Source organism: Myotis daubentonii, chromosome 6 (genome assembly GCF_963259705.1).
Source record: "Myotis daubentonii chromosome 6, mMyoDau2.1, whole genome shotgun sequence".
Lineage (NCBI taxonomy): Eukaryota > Metazoa > Chordata > Mammalia > Chiroptera > Vespertilionidae > Myotis > Myotis daubentonii.
In genome coordinates this window covers 16,681,663-16,698,651 of record NC_081845.1, presented here as the reverse complement: position 1 = coordinate 16,698,651, position 16,989 = coordinate 16,681,663, and the positions used below count along the sequence as shown (strand labels likewise).

Sequence of the window (16,989 nt, the reverse complement as noted above, 5' to 3'; positions counted from 1 at the left end):
CAGAATTTTACATGATTACCAACATAAGGTGAACTTTAAAAATCTTTTTCAAGATTTTACTCACATAAATTAAGATAATCCTTGGCTTTTCTTTTTTTTAAAAAAGGACTTCATTAGTCAGTCACTTAAAATAACCATTTTTGCCTTTTATTGATCATTAAAGTGAAAATGTCATATTTAAAGTAAGAAGACAAAGTTAAAGCATGTGAGTGCCAGATAATAAAAGAATATAAAGTGATCATTCCCCTATGTCACTGAACTGTGAAGAAAAGACCTAAATATTACATGGGGCCTAAATGAATGTAATTTTCAAATGTAATGAATGAAATGAGGAAGCTGTCAGAAGATGCTGCTTTTCCTCACGTAGCTGCCATTCTGTCAGAAGGATTAATTCAGTTCCTTTCTCATAGACATTATTCATAATTCTCAATAACTGGGCTCTAGCACCGTCACATAATATAACTCTCTGGGTTTTAATCAGTCAGTCTTAGATTATATTTATAGAATGAACAGAAGGATGAATGTAATGAAGCTTTGAAACTGGGATTAATTCTGTGAATGGTAGGTTCAAGGATTTTGGGGGCCAAGTGCGGAGCAATCACTTCTATGGCTCTCTAATGAAGACCATGAGAAATGTGTGATTCTCCTGAGGCACCAGAATAATAAGGCATCTGCCAGTTGGTGTCCCTACGAGGGACTCCTATCCGTTTCTCATCCTGAACAACCAAGTCCTCCTGCAGATCCCACGGCCAAGCTCACTATCAACACAGACTGGGCGGCAAAGGAGTTTTGCATCTGGGTGAAAGGAGTTTTGCATCAAGCTCTCAAGTAAAGATGAATCCCGTCTCTCACTGAAAACATTAAAATAACTATTGCTTTGCTTTGGATTAAACGATAAAAGGACGAACAGCCAACCCCAACAGCCTTGTTCTTCAGACTGCACCCGAATGCTCTGATGACTGACTTTTTGGTCTGAAGATGCCTTATTCATTCTGACCTTTCCCCTATTCAAAACCAGCCTTACCTAACCCACACAGAGACATCAATGCTGCATCTTCCTCCTTTCATTTATCGATGCCTATTCCTCCACATGCAGTGCCATCTCACAAGCACAGACCTCCCACAGAGCCTGTCCTCCGAGTAACTACACTCACACGGGGGTCACCTCGCTACTCTCAGTGTGGTCAGAGGAGCAGCACGCGGGAGCTGGTTGGAAACAAAGAATTCATGTCACACCGAGACCTACTGAATCAGAGCTGCAATTTCACAAGGTCCCCAGATGATTCAAAGACACGGTGGTATTTCAGAAGCACTGCCGTACCATGGTGACCCCATCTCCCCGGACACAATGGATTTACAGAAGGAATGCGACCCTAAGGCCAAAACATGTATCCAGGGGCTGGCAAACAGCCTTTGAGGTGGTTGGTATGCACTTTGTGCAGCAGGCAGCTTACTGATGAATAGAGACTAGCCAAGCCAGACTCTATTTTTTAAAATTTATTTTTATCATTGCAAGTATTACAGATGTCCCATCCCCTTCCCCCCTGCCGCCTTCACCACACTATTGTCTGTGTCCGTATGTTATGCATGTAAATTCTTTGGTTAATCTCTTCCTCCAGCCCTTTCCCTCTGAGATTTTTCAGTCTGTTCCATGCTTCTATGTCTCTAGATCTATTTTGTTCCTCAGTTTGAGGAGTGAAATGGCGATACACATACCCTTTGCCTTTGCTGTGGAGGCAAAGATGGAAGCGAGCTTAGTGGCCATAGTGCAGATCATGGGACGAGGGGACAAGAAAGGGCAGTGTCTGATTCTCCGCGGGGCCTGTCTGCGTGGCGGCGGAGACTGCTCTCCTGCCCTTCCTACTTCCTGGGGAGCCTTGCAGTGACCCTCAGTAAGTGAGAGAGCACATCTCCGTGCTGTGTAAGCGGAGAAAGTCCCATTAACACAATCTGTCTACTGAAATCTTATCCAGATCAGATGCTACTTGTTTCAAGACGCTTGCTCTGCTGCCCCCCCCCCCCCCCCCACCGCCCAACAGATTCAGTGTCTGTCTTACAGCACATGTACTAGTATACGTCTCATCTCCCTAGCGGCCTGCAAGCTCACGAGGGCGAAGGCTGCATCTCATTCATCCTGTCTGTCCCAAGTTAAACAGCACAGAGCTCCTGGCACATGGAAGGTATTCAGCAAATCATGTAAAAAGTGAATGACTTTGCCCATAGCAAGTACTATATATTGGCTAACATTCAATGAATCCAAAGAAAAACCAACACATCTGATTTATGACCAGTGACTGAGATGTTATCACTACCTCTTAGGTCAGCAGATGAGGTTTACTAAATATTTTACCCACATGACATTTTGCTGAGCATCATGATTAATGTGCAAACCCTTCTACCAGAGGCAGGGCAGCAAGTGTTTCAAGAAGAAAATTATCAGAGTTAGGAATCTTAATTAACATGTCCCAGAATCCATGAAAGGTGAAATAACTTCATATTACATTTTTAACTCTTGAATTCCCTTAGTTTTTCCAGAAATCTGAGGTCACAATAACACTCAGAAGACAAGTTAAACCAATCCACTTTTCCTAAGCAAATGGTATTTTCTCTTGACAGTTCATCATGCCAAATAAATAAATAACCCACAAAGTTAAAACAGAGTTCAAAACCGAAGAGCTCCCCAGATTACGTTTTTCTTTGCCTAAATTCTATTTATTCCTACATACATAATTATCTGTCTATATAGTAGAGGAATATGCAAAATAGCCCGGACACCATAACATCACAACCGGACAGCAGGGACCTGAAGCTACATGGCACCTAGCCGGTGCAAGGGACCTCAGGCCAAGCCCCCCACCCCGCGGGACTTGACAGGGGACCTCAGGACGTGCCCCCCGCCTGGCGGGGCTTGACGGGGGACCTCAGGCCGTGCCCCCCGCCTGGCGGGGCTTGACGGGGACCTGAGGCTGCACCCCCCAACCCAGAGGGGCTCGATGTGGGTGGGGCGGGCCGGGTCTGGGTCTCCTGCATTTTTGAAGCACGTGCGAGTGGTGGGCGGGAACTTGACTCCAGGTCCTACGGCATGCCCCAGACTCTGACAGGGGAGAGATTTTCATATACATTTTACTAATTTTCTTTCATCTCTGACACTTCTATTATAGAGAAAGGGCAAATAGCAATATTAAAATAGTTCCTCTAATTAATTCCCTTTTAATGTGCATGAGTTTTGTGCACCGGGCCACTAGTTTTAAATAAATCACAAAATCACTGCTTATCAAAATCAGAATATTAGACAATACCCACGTGTAAATGTAGCATTACAAATACACACTAACTCAGTTTCCCAAGAAGAATTTGCTTCGTTAGAACTTCAGGTGAAGACAAGTACTCAATAAGGAAACATATTCATCAATTCATTTGCTCATTCAGCAAATATTTATTGAGTACCTTCAAGCAGCAGGTACTGAATGTACTGATTTCAGGCACATAAAAAAGAACAAAAATACTTGTCCTCAAGGAATGTACTGAAAGCAGACAGATATAAGCCCAGAGAGGTATGTAGCCATGTAAGAACTGCTAGAGGAGACGCTTAGACAAGTGGGTGCCATGGGATAGATGCTCCAGGGAAGAACGGAGGGTTAGTAAGGCCTTGAAATATGAGTGGAATGTCACTGGGACAAGTGACAATGGGGTAACACTTCAGGAAGAGGGCCCAGCCTGAGCCCCCACTGAGGCCTGAGAGCACACGGTGCATTGGGGAAAGAGCAAGTGCTCTAGTGTAGCCCAAACAGAGATGTCACCTCAGCTGGCTGGACCCTGAGCCTTGCTGAAGTGTCCAAAAACCGGGTCCAATGAGTCTCACGTTAATGCACCTATGCTCTTGATGTCTCTCTCAAGATACACTGTGGTCCAAAAAACTCCTGATATGAAACGTAAAACTTAGGGCTGTCAGACTAGGGTCTGCCTAAAAATATTGATCAATGTGTAAATCATAGGCAAGTCTCGAATTCTAAAAAGCTCAGTAACAACTTAAGAAGTCCTGACACCTTCTAGGCCAGGCTTGGCTTCCCAGAAAGAAAGGGTTCTTCACTTGTCTCTTGTGCTGAAGATCCAAGGGATGATGCGATAAAGTGAAAAAAGAAACAAACAAACAGTTCTCAGTCCCACTGCAGGTCAGTGCATGGTAGTTGTAAGCTTTGGTTCTTACACTTATTGTAGTTTTTGTCAGAGGTGAGCAAAAATAGCAAATGAATCCCAACACTTGGCTTCACCCCCCCCCCCACCAACATTTTGTTTTTGTTGTTAGAAGTTCAAGCACAAGTAAAGACTCTATAAAATATGACGGCTAATTTATGCATCAAGAAAGCAACAGAGAACAACTTTAACGAAGCATGTCATTAGTAACTAGAGGGTGAAGTGTATCCTAATAAAATTTAGTAGTACTGCATCATAGCTGTGTGATATACATTTTTTCAAGGGTAAATATATAACACACCCATTCATTTAAGCTTCCTTCTTTAAACTGGGCCAGACAACGTCATCCTTCTCTCCTTACAAATCTATGCTAGCAACAATCACTTAAAAAACACTTGTTCTCTATTGGACCCTGACATCAATGATGCATTAATTCCAGGAGAAAACAGTGCGTGTCACAAACTAAACTGATCTTGCAGGGCTGATGCACAATCTAACGCTCAATTCGTAAACACTGTCAACTTACTAAAGTGCTGGTGTCGGAGAAAAGCCAAAGAGCAAATCAGCATGCTAAATACACTGTACTACACTGTCATGGGAAAGCTTTAAACATTTACATGTAGAAAAATAATCTCGTCATCTCCACAAGGAAGAAGCTTAAGCACTATTCATTCTTTCATCTACTTAATTATAGATGTAAGTTATTTATTAGAAATTCAACTAAAGAGGTGCAGCTGGGATTTGAAAAAAAAACAACAAAGGATTGAGAGGTCCCCCAGAAGCAGAAATCGTGGGCAGCAATTGCCACTCCTAGGGATAAAGAACCAAGGGAGTAAAGAAGTTTCTGGAGCCCAGTGAGAATAAGAAACACGGGTGAGAGAACACCTAGGGGAAGCTACCGTCATGTAGGGATACAGCTACTGCGAGAGCTGTGCCCTGACTCCGGAAGGGAGTGAGGAAGTAATGCATCCACTATTCTCTCTTTCCATCCTATCTTTTGCCAATGACAACCCTTGGCCGAATGCAAATAGAAATCAAGATGGTAAGGAGCCTGGAGAAGCAGTCCAGAGAGGCACTTTCTAGAGTACAGGACAGGTCAGAGGTGGCTCAACAAAACACATAGGAAGACGATTACCCAAATTCCAGCCGTTCACTTAAGCATTATTTAAATTTCACCAATTAGGAATAACAAGCCCATTCATTTGATTATAGTTTTAAAGACTTAGAAAAGCTCTTATACCACTTGGGGAAATAATGTATTTGTGAGGTTTTATAAAATGTGATTTCTACCCGGAAGGTTTATAATTACGAGAAAAAGAAATGCTAAACCCAATGTAGGAACACAGGGCAAGTTTTCCCAAGTTTTACTGGTTTTTTTTCTTTTCCCTTATGGTGAGTTCAAATACCATTTTGTGAGTTATCGAGGTTTTGCTTTATCTTTGTGGGAAGAAGAGTCGGGATTACTATTAGTTTCGCTTCAAGGAAACCATTAGGAGAATTACCTCTAACACGTTCCCTGTGCTGATTTATGGGATGTCTGCCCTTCAATGCACTCCAAATCAATGTGAAAACGGGGACTGTTTCTTCATCTACACTTGGAAATAAGAAGGAAACCTAGAACTGCTCCTACCTCAGTAAAATAACACTGAATCATTTTCAATGATTTTCATCTTCTCTCTTCCATGAAAAACTACAACTTACACTAAGTCCCCAAACATACTTTTTCCATTTCTGTGAATTCAGTGACCATCCCTCCTCCCAAATATGAATGCTTTCCATTAGATCACTACTGAGCATAAGATCCATGTTTCCTGGAAATCTCTTTAATGCCCCAAAGGGTCTTCAAACTTAACATTATCAACACATTTTAAACTGAATTCGTTTTCCACCCACTAAAACCACTCGTTTTCCTCAAGATGAGTCAGTTTCATCCCTCCTTTACTTCCACCATCCATCAGTTACCCAATCTTTTATTCCACCTCCATTCTTTTTGACTCTTCTATCCCCTTCCCAATAACCCAGGGTTGCTCATTCTGCTGTCCTTGCCAAAAAATGAGAACAAGCATAATAATCTCTAGCGAGTGCTGAGAGCACTTAGGATATGTCAGAGATGGTGCTAAGCACTTTCTATGTGTGACGTCATTTAATCCTTACTAAATCCTTACCCTTATAACAGGTACTATTACCACCCCAACTACCACTAAAAGATGTACAGGCTGTACTCAAGGTTATAGAGATGGTATGAGGCAGGGTGAGTTTATTTTTTATTTTTATTGATTTCAGAGAGGAAGGGAGAGGGAAAGAGAGAGAAACATCAATAATGAGAGAGAATCACTGATGAGCTGCCTCCTGCACATCCCCTAATGGGGATGGTGCCCATAACCCAGGTATGTGCCCTTGACCAGAATCGAACCTGGGACCCTTCAATCCACAGGCTGACTATCCACTGGGCCAAACCAGCAAGGGCCAGAGCGAGAGTTTAAATCTAGTTTGAAGTTAGTGCTCTTCCTACCTTTTCCCGCTTGACACATTCAAAATTTCAAGGCTTAGTTTAATGTGTCTATTCTTTAATGAAGCCTTTCCAATCTCTCCTATCCTTTCTTTTCCTACGCCCTCAGTATTTCCCATCCACATTCATTATAACACACATTATTATTTATACATTGGCCCATTTATTAGTTCCTTTGACAAATATATTTTGAGAGCATACTCTATCTGACACAGTGCGTGATACAGGTTATCAGCAGTAAGCAAGCCTCGATCTGGCCTCCTGGAGACCAGTGGGAAAGAGACTTTAAGTAAATAACCACACAAATACACCACAAAACCCCAGATGATAATTGCTATGGGGAATGACTTCTGGTGCTGGTGAGGTGTCTGTCTCCAGGCATCACGTGAGTGCCAGGAAAGCCACGACCTCAACCTTTTTATTTCCCCATCACTAACTTGTTCCCTGTATTGATACCCAGTTGGAGTTGAGGTAATAAATTACAGGGACTGTTTAGGTTAGAAATTAGGTTTCTAATTGGAAAACATTAAATTAAATTTGCAGAAACGGAATGGTAAAACTTTTTGGTCTCATGACAAGAGTGGAAGGGACACGAAGACAAATACTATGAATGAAAAAGGCTGCCTCAATGTAAATCTCTCAATTCAGGAATGCATTTGTTATATCTGGTATAGTATGAGTTTGACAGAGCTCAGAATATAACGAAAACCTCTATTTGTTCAAACTTTTGCCAGAAGGGAGATGCTGTGTGAAGGCCTGCCTGGAAGCCTAACCTGGCGCATGAGAGAGTTCTTGTTATGCTTGTTGACAGACTAGTATTCTGTTTACACCTTTTTCATCTGCTGAGTACAAAAGAAGTAGTACTTACAAACACCCCCACCCTAAACTATTCAAATGAAATCCCCAAATATGATACTTGAGATCTCAAATTTCATGTGAGATGTAATCAAAGGTATTTCTTGCTATAAAATAACTGTGGTAGTTTCAAGCAACTTTCAACCTTCTGTGCTAAATGCTTTTCAATTGACAGCCAACGCCATAATAAATACTCAAAGAGTGACATTTTGGATTGAGATATTGTAACTCAATGACACAGAAAGAATAATATTGAAATATACATTACAAAGGTTTTATCAATAAATACAAAACCTGCTGTAGGCTGTAAACAACAATAGAGATTTTAAATTGCTCAGATATGTCACACAGTCGTAGCAACCTTTTTAAAGTTATTTGTTGTCTTATGACTCAATTTATTGCATTCAAATACTTGAATTCACTGCTCTTAAAGTTATGATAAACTTGGAAGTGGGTTCTATTTTTTGGGAAATGCAATTTTAAAAAATTAAGCAAACCTAAAAATTATTCCTTGGTTCACCACAAAGAAGGAACATTCTAGTCTCAGTTGGTTTGCTGGAGTATCCATGTCCCTACTCATGACATCCAGAGAGGTATAAACATGTAAATCAGGCAGTTAATAGTAATGTGAGACCTTGGAGTTCAATGGTTTAATGATGAAAAATGCTACATTAATATTACACTAAACAGTCAAATCATTGCTTCAGGAATTGTTTGAATGAGTCCTAGAATTTTGTACAATATAAAACAGAGGGATTATTTACATTTTCTGTTATAGATCTTCTATAAAAGTAAAAAAGAGTAACAGCCATAAGGATCCTCCAGTTTTCTGTAGCTTTATTTTTCTTGAAAGTTGCTTAATAGTTTAATTTTATATTGAGATTTTCATCCCTCACCCATTTCTGTGGATTTTAATTGCTGCATAATCAGTAACATTTATTTGTGTGTATATTTTTTTAATATATATTTTTATTGATTTCAGAGAGGAAGGGAGAGGGAGAGAGAGATAGAAACATCAATGATGAGAAAGAGTCTTTGATTGGTGCGTCCTGCATGCCTCACATTGGGGATTGAGCCCACAACCCAGGTATGTGCCCTGACTGGGAATCGAACCGATAGGTCCACACTCAACCACTAAGCCACACTAGCTGGGCAGTAACATTTATTTTGTATTGAATTCCCCCTCTCCATAAATTTCCTACTTTGCCCACCAAAAGTAGAAAACCAAGTTTATTAGATCTGAGACTTTGATCCATTTGCCCCCCCTGCTTCACTTCTTACCTACAACTACTGCACTGACAGACATTGGAGGAAGCCTGATATTGGGAAATGTTATCAGAGTGCCCTTGGTTCATTCAGGGGGGAGAGGGCATCCCTCAGCCCGGCCTGTGCCCTCTCGCAGTCTGGGACCCCTCGGGAGATAACGACCTGCTGGCTTAGGCCTGCTCCCGGGTGGCAGAGGACAGGCCCAATTCCTAGGTGCAGCCCCTGGTCGGGCTCAGAGCAGGGCCGATTGGGAGATTGCGATGCCACCCTCAGTCACACTCAGGGTAGGGCCAATTGGTGGGTTGGGGCACCGCCCTGTCACACTCAAGGCAGGGTCGATGGGGAGGTTGCGGCATCACCCCCTGTCACGCACAGAGCAGGGCCAATCAGGGGGTTGGGGCGCTGCCCCCTGTCACGCACAGAGCAGGGCCCATCAGGGGGGTTGGGGCTCCGTACTCTGTCACGCACAGAGCTGGGTCGATCGGGGGTTGGGGAGCTCCCCCCTGTCACGCACAGAGCAGGGCCGATCACGGGGTTGAGGAGTTCCCCCGTCATTCACAGAGTAGGGCCGATAGGGGAGTTGGGGCACCGCCCCCTGTCACACACAGAGCAGGGCAGATCAGGGGGTTGGGGCGCTGCCCCGTCACACTGATCCTGGTGCCGGGAGGCCTCGCGGCTCCGCTGATCCCAGTGCTGGGAGGCATATTATTACCCTTTAACTATATAGGATAGAGGCCTGGTGCACGGGTGGGGGCAGGATGGTTTGCCCTGAAGGGTGTCCTGGATCAGGGTGGGGGTCCCCACTGGGGTGCCTGGCCAGCCTGGATGAGGGGATGATGGCTGTTGGCAGCTGGTCACACACCCTTCAGGGTGGGGGTCCCCACTGGGGTGCCTGGCCAGTCTGGGTGAGGGGCTGAGGGCTGTTTTCAGGCTGGCAGGTGACTGAAGCTCCCAACCGCTCCTTTTTTTTTCTTTTTTTTCTTATTCTGGGCCAGCTTTAGCTCTGAGGCTTGGCTCCAGCTCTTAGGCCTTGGCTGCTGAAAGCAGGTATCTGGTTTGTTTGGGTTCTATAATCGAAACACTGTTTCAACTCCAGCTCTGAGATCCCGGCTGGCTGAAAGCAGGTTTCTGGGGTTTTGTTTAGCTTCTATATTTGTAACAATGTTTCAAACTACAAGCTCAGAGGCCGGCAGCGGCAGACGGGGAACATTGGAGTCCTCCGCCACTGAAGCAAGCAAGCCTCATGTTCGCTTCAAGCTGCCTGGCTGCCGGCCGCCATCTTGGCTGGCAGTTAATTTGCATATCGCCCTGATTAGCCAATGGGAAGGGTAGTGGACTTATGGCTAATTACCATGTTTCTCTTTTATTAGATAGGATAGGGTCCTATAATTTTAATATTTCTATATGAAATACTGTGCATTGTGATAAATTATGCTCATTATAAGATAATTTGGCGATTTGGGATGAAATGAAACCTATAACAGTTCACTATTGCTATAATTGCATCTTAAATTATATCGCCTTTTACCCATTCCATAAAGCAATATATTTCTAAGTTGTTTCCACTTTGATTCAATTATTCTATAAAAGGGTAATATGCAAATAGGCTGAACAGTGGAATGACTGGTGGCTATGAGGTGTACTGACCACCAGGGGGCAGATGCTCAATGCAGGAGCTGCCCCTGATGGTCAGTACACTCCCAAAGGGGGAGCACTGCTCAGCCAGAAGCCGGGCTGATGGCTGGCAAGCTCAGTGGCAGTGATGGGAGCCTCTCCCGCCTCTGCAGCAGCGCTAAGGATGTCTGACTGCTGGCCTACAGGGAGCAGGCCTAAGCCATCAGTCGGATATCCCCCGAGGGCTCCCAGACTGTGAAAGGGTGCAGTTGGGGCTGAGGGACGCCCTCCCTCCAACCCCCGAGTGCACAAATATTGTGCACCGGGCCTCTAGTGTATAGATATTTTAATTGATACAAATTCTAAAATAGTATAGTCTGAGTTCATATATATATTTGTAAATATATAAATTATAAATATATAAATTATGTAAATGTATGTTATATAATTTGTATAATATATAATTCTAAATGTAATTTAGAAAAAATTAAATATCCTACATTATGAAATAATAAGTCCTTCTAAAACAAGTAATTTCTGACAGCATCAGAAACTGGAATAACATAGAATTGGAATAAAAATAACCTAAGAATATATACAATCAAATAAAAGTATTCTATTGCTAAGTCAGCATTCAAAATTACTTTTTAAGAGAAGAAAAAATGAAAGGTTTTTCTTTCTTACAGTTATGCCTTAAAGAGACAAACATGCACAAAATCTGTAACAGTGATGGCAAACCTTTTGAGCTCGGTGTGTCAGCATTTTGAAAAACCCTAACTTAACTCTGGTGCCATGTCACATACAGAAATTTTTTGATATTTGCAACCATAGTAAAACAAAGACTTATATTTTTGATATTTATTTTATATATTTAAATGCCATTTAACAAAGAAAAATCAACCCAAAAAATGAGTTTGCGTGTCACCTCTGACACGTATGTCATAGGTGCGCCATCACTGATCTATAATAAAAGCATAATATGCTAATTAGACCGGATGTCCTTCCCGACAAAGCCGCGGGGGTGGGGGCCGAGGCAGAGACAGCCACTGTGGCAGTCAGGGGGGTACGGGGAGGGGACCCCCAAGTCCCTTGCATGAATTTCGTGCAACAGGCCTCTAGTTAGAAAATAAAAAAATTAACTATGAGGGTCTAGCAGTTTCAAAAACCAGTGGGCCTTTAAGAGGCTTTCACTAACCTAATCTAGCTCATCACTACAATGGTATGGAGGAAACTACTAGCTAAGCCATGGTCCCCTCAGAGCTACAGAATGAATAAGGCAGCATCTATTTCTTCCAAGCCACGGAACGGGTGAAAACTTACCTTCAATGGAGATGACTTCAAACAGCCTTTGAGACCACTTCATCCTGCCATTCTGCTGTAATGACAAGGATGAAAACTACTGCCGCAGCCTCATCACTTTTCCGCTTCCTTTACTGCAAAGTTCCCAGTGCTGCTGCATCTTAGAGTTACCTAGTGAGGCCCCAAAAATTTGCCAGACAACTGTTCTGGGGTGGGCCTGGGGCCCTGGGGTCTAAAAGCGCTCCAGGTGATTCCAATGTGCAGTCAAGGCTGTGAACTATTGACTCGCTCCCAGAGTGGCTGCCTTAGGCTTCTCTGCCTTCAGTCTGCCCTCCTGTGACAGCCTCTATTAACACTGCCAGAATGATCTTCCTGTAAGGCCTACAGAATTAAAGTCACACTCCTGAGCACAGCGTAAAAGACTCAACAGGATCTGCTCTTAAACACCTGACCAGCTGCCTCCCACACTCTCTCCACAAGCTCCACCAGCTCTTGTTTTCCACACGCGTCAGCCGCAGCCTCTGGGCCTGAACACTGACTCATCTCTTGCTCTGAAATGCTCTCTGCTGTTTTTATCTGTTTATCTGCCTGGAGAGTGTCTTCTCTATGAAGCCTCTCCTAACGTCCTAACCCCCAGCCCCCCATCATGTTCTCACAGCACAAGTGCACGGGTTTCACGTTTGTTTGTCTGGTTCTGCTGTTTAGTCATGTGGAAGTGTTATTTTAGAGCGCATGTCTCTCATCATGATTAGGCATTTTTTGAAGCAAGGTATATGTCTCATTTGCCTCTGTATCCCCCAAGCTTAACACACTGCCTAGCGAATACTGACATTTTGTATTTGCTGCATAAATGATTGAACAGCATTTTATACTATTTTCTCTTATTACCAACAGAGCCAGACGGGATTCATATTGCGTCTATGAACAACTCAATCTTATAGTAAATTTAAAAAGTCTTAATATTTATTTAATATTTAGTAATAGTAAGGACAATTTCTTTAAAGATTAGCCTTTCAATTATGCTTCTAGATGAATGTGAAACATGGTTAAAGTCAAAGGAAAACCTTCATTACATCCTCAAGAGTGCTCTCTGATTATCCGCCTCCCCAGACCACACATTTTCAGAATCAGAGCCAACAGATACTCACCTTAGAGTACGTTTAGGGAAGGAAACCCACTTAATGCCCACCACAAGTTGGCCTACTTAGGCTGCTCCCATCATATGACATCTAACCCACAACTCTGGTGAACATGCTTACTTTGTATTTGCTTTCTGATCTGGAAGGGGTGGGAATATGTCCTTTTTTCTTGAAGGTTGTAAAGTGCTTGCATTGAGGGCATGGTTTGGTGCTGGCATCAATACGGCCAAGTTCCAAGAAGTATTTATATTTTATGGAGTCTTCATGCGTTAGGTTATAGACAACTGTTGTTTCCTCTAGGAATTCAAAGCATTCTGTGATAGGGCATTTGATTTCTACTTGGCCAAGCTGTACCTGCATGGGAGAGAAGATGGGAGAGAAAACAAAGTCATCGGTTATTGCATCTCTCTTCTTTTTCTTCACATAGTATTTTTTAATGATTACAGAAATGAATTACCTGTTATTTTTTCATGGTTCCTAATATGGTAAATGCTAAGCACATTGGTACCTATATTGAGCAGTACCAAAATGATTTGTAGTTTGTCCAGCAGCTCTCAACCTGTGGGTCGCGAACAATGAAAATACATCCTGCATATCAGATATTTACATTACGATTCATAACAGTAGCAAAATGACAGTTATGAAGTAGCAACGAAAATAATTTTATGGTTGGGGGTCACCACGAGATGAGGAACTGTATTACAGGGTCGCGCATTAGGAAGGTTGAGAACCACTGGACTTTAAGCATTCTTTCCTATTACAGTATTTGTGAATGTCAATGGGACTAAACCACAGGCTCACCAAAGTAGCAAATTTTCATCCCACTCTCTGGAAACCCCAGGGTGAGAAAGCCACTAAGGGAACAGCTGGAATGACAAGGTATTTCAGATATTTCAACCTTACCCTAGAACATGTCAGCACTAAACTTCAGGCACATGCAACCATTTTAAAAGGACAAAAAAGAGATTATGAATATATATATCTATATGTGTAATTTAAAAACTACCTGCTGAAAGTGTAAATTACTACTTCCTTTTATGCTACTATTGTACAAAGCAGGACCCACAGAGGTTTTTCAAATATTTGCCCCAAATGGTTTTTTCTATTTTTTATGAGTCTGCCTATACTTGCAATCAGATTTTATTACATCGTTAAAAGTTATGATAATGTTTTTATATCCCACATTATGTTTTATCACAAATCATTTTCATTTATAGCTCAAGACAGAAGTCCCCTGAAGATTTTTAAATAGAAACTATGTGTGCTATTATAAGAAACTGGCTTAATGAGATGGATAAGACATTTTAAAAATGAATAAATGTTTCCTCTTTTCACATTCTGTCAACATTTGTCCAGCCCATGTCTGAGCCAGGTACCGGGTTAGACACTGGTGCTTTGCACGTGTCTATCAGTAAAGAGGCAGTGTGACACAAAGTGGTGAATATGGCTAACAGAGTGTCAGGGAGGATACGGGGGAGGCTTGGTAACCTCACACTCGGAAGTTTCAGAAGAGGCTTCTTAGAAGAAGTGAGGTTTCAAGTGAGATCTTAAGATTAGCAGGACTTTGTCAGATAACACACAAGACGTTTCCACAGACAGAAGACACAGCAGGGACAAAGGCCTGGAGGTAAAGAGCACAGAGCACCCTGCAGGAGGGACACCCATATCTTTCCCACACGCCCAGTGGATCCAATATGTCCTCAGGTACATGCACCCTAAGCTAAAGATGGCAGCCTCAGCGGTACTGGACGATGAACAGGAAGACTGAAGTGCAATGTGTAGTTCAGAAAGATGAGGCTGTACAGACAGATCAGAGCACAAGGGCAGAGCAGCAGAGCATGAAGCCATCCTGGATGTCTGGACGTTTTCTTATGAGAATGGAAAACTGTGGTCTTAGCGTGTAAAAGATGACTTCTTTCCATTCCACACAGAAGGGGCTCACCACTTGGGCCATCTCAGTGACTTATTTATTGGGAAGGAACATACGTTGGGGGGTACCAGCCGGAATACTTTTTGTCCCAGGTCCATGTTTTAATCTGGCCTCCCTCAACTATAAATTTATTTGTTCGAACTATAGAAATGATAACAATGGAAGTAGCAATTCCACAGCTACCCAGGTACAGTCAGATCTTATGGGAATGGAATATCCTTTAGGGACCACGACTGTAAGGGAGTTTATGGGGAGTGGGTTATCAGGTTACTCCTTCAGTGGCAGTGTTTGTTACTACACCGCATTAGGATACCTGCCATCTAAGATCCAACCAAATACCTTTTCTTCTAAAGTGTTTCTCAAATCTGTCTGCCAATCTACTCCATCTCCATAGAACACATAATTTCCTTATGCTTTCACACTGTCTGCATTTTGCCTATTCCATACCTTCTTTCTGAAAGCTCCAAAATCCCTACCCCACTACATTGAGTCAAATGATCTCATATTTTATTAAACAGAAGCGCTATGATCATATTTCCTCATATTTCCACTGCTAACTGCCCCCATATTTTTTTTGTCTTCCTTTCTTTTACAGTGTAGGGCCCAAATCTACTTCCAGGACAATGGCATGAGTCGCTTGAAGTGTTTGTTGAAAATTCAAGTTTACTGGCCCACAAAGCACCTACAAAATTTTAATCATTGCTGATAAGCTAGTCACTGGCAATTTGGAACAATTACTCATACAATCCTTTGAATTACTCATACCTCTTCATACAAACAATATCCATCTTTTCATAATAAAATGCTATTCATGGCCTATATCTCTTGGCCTCTACAAGTCTATCTTTTCTCAGAATAACTTCCTGAAAAAAATCACTAGCAAACAAGTCACCATGAATAGGCAAAGTACATTCATTTACTCAACAAGATAACGTATTTCATCAATTCAAGCATGAATTTTTTTCAACATTGCAATATCTCAAAAGTCAAGATTATCTTACAATCAACAGTCTTTAAAACTATGGCATTATGCCATAGTTTAATTTGCAGTGCTTTTATTTTCTTGGTGGCTCAGAATATAATACTGTATCCTACAATTGATCATGCCTTAGATTTGAATGAAATGCAGTTTTTATGGGTTAGGCAGTATGATGGACTCTGGAGAGATGAAGAGAGAGACAGGACTTCTGTTGGAGGCAATTTATGATACACAAGTGAATAAACCAGGCAGACTGTAATCAGTTATGACACCAGAGAAGGTATCTGAGGAGGTGACAACTTAAACTGAGAACTAAAGGGCGCATCATGCAGAGAACTTGGGGGAAGGGACTGCAGGCAAAGGAAACAAGGATAATGGCCCCAGGGCAGAAGGTGCCCAATGTGCCTGTGTTCAGAGAACAGAATTGGGTGACTGGAACACCTCCGAAACCAGCCAGAACACACAGGCCTTGTTGGCTGTGATAAGAAGTGTGAATTGTATTCTACATTCAGTATGAATCATTGACTGGTTTTATGATGAGTGACATACCCCAAGTTACATTAAAAAATCAGTCATACTCTTCCTGTAGAATGAACAGAAGAACAAAAGCGGAAACTAGGAGAATAGTGTGACTCTGGATTGCACCTGTTCTCACCACCACTGGCATCTAACTGTGGCCGTTTTCCAGGCAGGAAATGACAGAAGATGGAACTAGGTAGCCAGAGGTAGGCAGGGGTTCTGTATGGAAGTGAACCAAATGGGGTTTGGTGATGAACCAGATATGGAGCATGAAGTAAAGGAAGAAATCAAGGATGACTCTAGGTTTTTGCTTGAAATAATCCGATTGGTAGGTGCTACTTACTGAGTTTTTTAAATAAAATATAGTTTATGTTGCCCTAGCCGGTTTGGCTCAGTGGATAGAGCGTCAGCCTGCGGACTCAAGGGTCCCAGGTTCGATTCCAGTCAAGGGCATGTACCTTGGTTGCGGGCACATCCCCAGTAGGGGATGTGCAAGAGGCAGCTGATCGATGTTTCTCTCTCATCAATGTTTCTAACTCTCTATCCCTCTCCCTTCCTCTCTGTAAAAAATCAATAAAATATATTTAAAAATAAATAAATAAATAAAGTATAGTTTATGTGGATATGTGATATTTGCTGGAAGTGATTCACTGCAAATTTATTATAATAACAAGAATAAAGATCA

General features: G+C 42.3%; 1 protein-coding gene across 4 annotated transcripts in view; it reads right to left on the bottom strand.

Moving 5' to 3' along the window:
• RNF217 (ring finger protein 217) overlaps positions 1-16,989 on the bottom strand; it is a 119,857-nt gene that overhangs the window by 35,693 nt on the left and 67,175 nt on the right. For all 4 annotated transcript variants that reach the window (XM_059700242.1, XM_059700240.1, XM_059700241.1 and 1 more), the window contains one exon: positions 12,997-13,230. In XM_059700242.1, coding sequence (XP_059556225.1) covers positions 12,997-13,230 — 234 coding nt within the window. The remainder of the gene's footprint in view (positions 1-12,996; positions 13,231-16,989) is intronic.